At 49.6% G+C, this 4424-nt stretch overlaps 1 protein-coding gene across 2 annotated transcripts in view; it reads right to left on the bottom strand.

Annotated features, from left to right (window-relative positions):
* Nucleotides 1–887: 887 nt before the first annotated feature.
* LOC123091140 (LOB domain-containing protein 36) overlaps nucleotides 888–4424 on the bottom strand; it is a 4201-nt gene continuing 664 nt past the window's right edge. The window contains exons 2-4 of one of the 2 annotated variants that reach the window (XM_044512544.1): nucleotides 4015–4171; nucleotides 2616–3833; nucleotides 888–1366 (exon numbers count right to left, since the gene is read on the bottom strand). In XM_044512544.1, coding sequence (XP_044368479.1) covers nucleotides 2817–3671 — 855 coding nt within the window. In that variant the 5' untranslated portion in view covers nucleotides 3672–3833; nucleotides 4015–4171 and the 3' untranslated portion in view covers nucleotides 888–1366; nucleotides 2616–2816. The remainder of the gene's footprint in view (nucleotides 1367–2615; nucleotides 3834–4014; nucleotides 4172–4424) is intronic. The other variant, XM_044512543.1, reaches the window with a different exon arrangement.

The raw sequence follows: 4424 nt of genomic DNA, 5'->3' as shown, positions 1-4424 counted from the left end.
CTAGGCCGTCGCGGTGCACACTACCTGGAGTCGTTGCTCCGGACTAGAGGACCAACCATGCCTGCCTCAATACTATAAATAAGCACAAAAATAGTATGAACCTAGTTTTGTGAATGTAATGCCTATATTAGTACAATACCATTAGACATTGTCCTAGAATGTGGATCACCCTAATTCTTTTTCGGGAGCTTTTGAGTGGAATGTATCACTTATAAGGTAGAGATACGTCCCTGAAATTTTTATAGGATAGAGATATGAGACTAGACAACGAGATTACGAGATATACCTTACTTCTCTAAAAGAAGGATTTTTTTTTGTAAGAATACTTATATTACGAAGTTATCTATGGAAGAATAAACTTGGGTGTAGCCACAACTTTCCCATGCTAGTGTTCCAAAACCCAAAGGTTGAGGGGACTAGGTCTTGTGTATCGGTGACTGAACAGGCTGGGTGGGCATGTGCAATCTGGCTAGCTATGATCAGTAGGCTTTGGATTGTGGCGAAAAGGGGCACACACGCACACTCATGCATGCGAAGCTTGTTTGCATGGTCATGATTTCAGCAGCACAGCTAGCTAGAGATGTATGCATATGTAGCTAGACACAATCTGTGGCTTGGTTAATTTGTACTCCTTTCATAAAAAAATATAAGAGCGTTTAGATCACTAAATAGTAGTCCAAATGCTTTTATATTTTTTTACAGAGGGAGTGTCTTTCCGAAAAGGGGACTCGATCACCTATAGAATCATGCCATCCATAACAGCCCTGCTAGCTTACGATATTGAAAGGAAACTGCATATAATTAACATAGGCATGTGCCTACGCAACAGTACGTATACTCCACACGTACGGTGTATTAAACTAGTGGTACTACAGTATAAGAGAAAATGGCTAACTGATCCCACTCTTTAGCTCAGGTAATGGTTCCATACAAATGTTTATCGCTCAAAGAATATATCCTAGAACAAACGAAGCAAGCAAAAAAAATCCAAAGCGCAAAACGAAACAGCATGCTATAGTGAACTTCATGAACAGGAACAAATCCGGAAGAGAAGAAATATATGTAGGCCACTATACTAGTTGGAAAGCATAATGCAGAAGAACTAAAAATCTTTTGCTGTTTTTCTTCTTAACTTTCTGGTACGTAGTCTATTTTTTGTTTATGCTTGCTGGCCGCTAATTCCCCCTGACTGTGCCCCAGCTGCATGCTTCACTGTTTGCTCCCCTTTGCACGCACACCTTGCATGCATGTTTCACTGTCTCTATCTGCACCCCCCCTTCATAAGTTTCTCTTTGCTACCTCTGTTTCTGGTCCGCATTTATTTGGCTGTCACTCTTGTGAGGGATAAAGGCAGCTGATGAAGAGCCTGACAAAGCACATTTCCAGGAGTATGATATGTCAGTGGCTGAAATCGATACTAGAGTTTAGCAGCAGTTATGCATATGCTCATGTCAAAATCTCTGAGATGTGCAGAGCTGGGCTTTTGTGTGTGTGTGTGTGTGCGTGTGTGTGGGTCATAGCTACAGGCTACAACCAGCCCGAGAGAGACCGAGAGATCATTGTTTGATACAGGTATGCCAATCGTACTACTACTTGTTTGCATGCACTCTTATTTTTACAACATGCATGCACTCTTATTTATTTATTTATTTATAAGGTATCAGAGTGAATTACTTCATACTTTGATAACTTATCTACTTCTAATTTGACAGAAACACACAAAGCAGCATGTGCAAATTCAGAGTCTGACTGTCAAAATATATAAATAAGAGAAATGCAATTCTAGCTCTTGCAGATTTTTAACATGGCAACTACATTGTGCATGCTCTCCAGTGCCTGTCAATTGCTGACTAAAATAATAACACAAACAAGCATGATTCTGCCACAAAACCCAGATCAGGAAATGATTCTCGTGCAGGGGCATGCAGTAAATGAGTATATCAGCATCCAACAATCAGAATCTTAATATATCATCCATATCACCATTAATTTCTACATACATATTTTTTTTATTCAATGAATCGCCACCTCCATTACTCAGTTAATATAATCACGCTAACATATTTTCCCCAAAAAACAAATGTTAACTATTTTAATCCACTCCCAAATTTTTTGACCCAGATCTCTGAACGGTGTTAAGCAAGGATTATCAGCGCTACAGGGAGGCTATACTACGCTTCTTGTTTACTGTGAAACCAATTTGGCATGTGAACCCTTGTACAGCATTAGGGCATAGGGATTAGACTATTTTCTTCTCAAAATTTCTGCCATCCTGTGGAGTTGACTAGCTAGCACCCCACATATGTACAGGTCAGAGCAGTAATCTAAGCATATGCTGTGTGCAGTAACTTTGGAATTAGCACACAAGTAAACAAAGTAACTGGCGTGCGCACACACAATCAACTCGATCGATCGAGAGTACTAGTAGCACTTTGACTAACAAATAATGAACCACGAAAACTGCATCGTTATCTTTCGAGAATCCACATTTCTTTCTTCTATTTTATGGACTAATGAATCGTTCCAAGGAAATTAACATGGTTGCAATAATGAATCCGAACACAAACTAATGCAACAGAGATCGTTCTGAGTGTGCTATGTATAAGAAGAAATACCTTGAGCAAGATCACCAGCTTGTCCGCCTCCGGGAGCCATGGATATGCTTTCCGGGGAGCCATGGCGATGCCAGTTCGATATCGTATGATCCGCAAGAAGACGAAAAGACTCGTGCCCAACAAATGAACATCAAAGAAACCGTGAAAAAAAAACTAGGGGGAAAATATCGACACACGGCGAAGGAGGCGGGAGCATGGCCATCAGGCCGTCGGGGCGCCCCCGCTCCCCTCGTCGCTGCCGTCCGTGTGCTGGTGACGCTGCTGCTGCGGCGCGTGGGACATGTCGACGTGGGAGTGGCCCGAGGACTGCGGCGGCGGGGACGGCTCCTCCATGCGGTAGGTCAGGGCGGAAGGCGACGCTTGCTGCTGGATGAGGAACGGGGCGGTGCCGTCGTAGGCCGCGGCCTGGGGAGGCTCGACGGCCACCGTTGGCCCGGCGGCGGCCCCGTGGACGTTGCCGTAGGTCTGGCGCATCATCATCATCTCGTGCTGCTGGTGCTGGTGGTGATGCTGCTGCTGCTGCTGCTGCCCCGCGCGCGCCACCTCGACCGCGGCCGCCAGGTGCTGCGCCTCGGCGATCTGCTGCTGGTGGTACGGCTGCTGCTGCTGCATCGCCATCTGCTGGTGCGGGTGCGGGTGGGGCTGGACGAGGCCCATGCCGGCGGCGGCGTACTGCGCGTGGGGGTGCTGCACGGGGACGACGGGCGCGTAGGCGGCCTGGCCGATGTAGCCGGCGAGCTCCTTGCGCGCGTTGGCGATCTCCTCGCGCACCTGCTTGATCTTGAGCTGGAGGACGGAGATGTAGGCGACGCAGCCGTAGACGGGGTCGCGGAGGCGCGCCTCGGCCTCGTAGGCGAGCGAGTTGACGGCGTCCTCCCGCTGCGCCACGGGGAGCTCGTTGAGCAGCTTGGAGACGTTGCTGGCGCCGAACACCTTGTGCACGTTGGCGAACTTGGCCGGCTGGTCCGGCGGGAAGTAGGGCGCGAACACGCACCCCTGCGTGCACTTGCGCCTCAGCAGCTTGCACGCCGCGCACGGCGAGTTCGACGACGACATCCCCGGCCTCTCTTACTCCTCCGCCTTCCTCCTCTTCTCCTCTCGCCGAGAGAGAGGACGAGAGGGAGCGAGAGAGAAAGAGAGAGAGATGAAACAAACCCTAGCTAGCCGCGCGTGGCTTCCGTCTCTATCTTCTCCTCCTCCGCCTCCCCTCCTGCCACGCTTAACAGAAACAGAAAAGGAATAACAAACTCAGATACGCATCCTAACAGAAATGCAGATTAAAAGGGTTAGCGTTATTAATACGTCGCCCTCATCGATAAATAAATATCCCTTCGCTTTTTCGGAGGCTTTGAGCCCGCCCGCCCGCCCGGCGAGAACGAACGGCAAACACATTACACACCTGCTGCGCGCTGTGTCTCAGCGGCCGGAGAGGATCAGATCCCGGCGGCGGCGTCGCGGCCGCGGGCGGACGGATCTTGACCTTGCGGGCGCATGCCGGCGGCGCCGCCCTCGTCCGACGTCGACGGCGAGATCAACCAATGCCGCTGCCGCTGCCGCTGCATCAGAAGAACAAGGGCAGGTCGCGGTTAGGAATCGGATACGCGCAAGCATTAACGGAACGAGACGACGAAACCAGGAACCAAAGGCGCTGTAGCCCTCGGTACTCGCGTGGTTAGCGATCGATCGATCGATCGCGACAGAAGAGAAAACAAGGGGACGGCCAGGAAATTAATGAGACGAGAGATTCTCGCGCTCGCGCGCGCGCGCGCTCCGTTCTTGTTTTCAGCAGGGGGCGGAGGGAGCGGAGGA

This window comes from Triticum aestivum, chromosome 4B, assembly GCF_018294505.1.
Source record: "Triticum aestivum cultivar Chinese Spring chromosome 4B, IWGSC CS RefSeq v2.1, whole genome shotgun sequence".
NCBI lineage: Eukaryota > Viridiplantae > Streptophyta > Magnoliopsida > Poales > Poaceae > Triticum > Triticum aestivum.
This window is presented reverse-complemented; position numbering and strand designations above follow the sequence as displayed.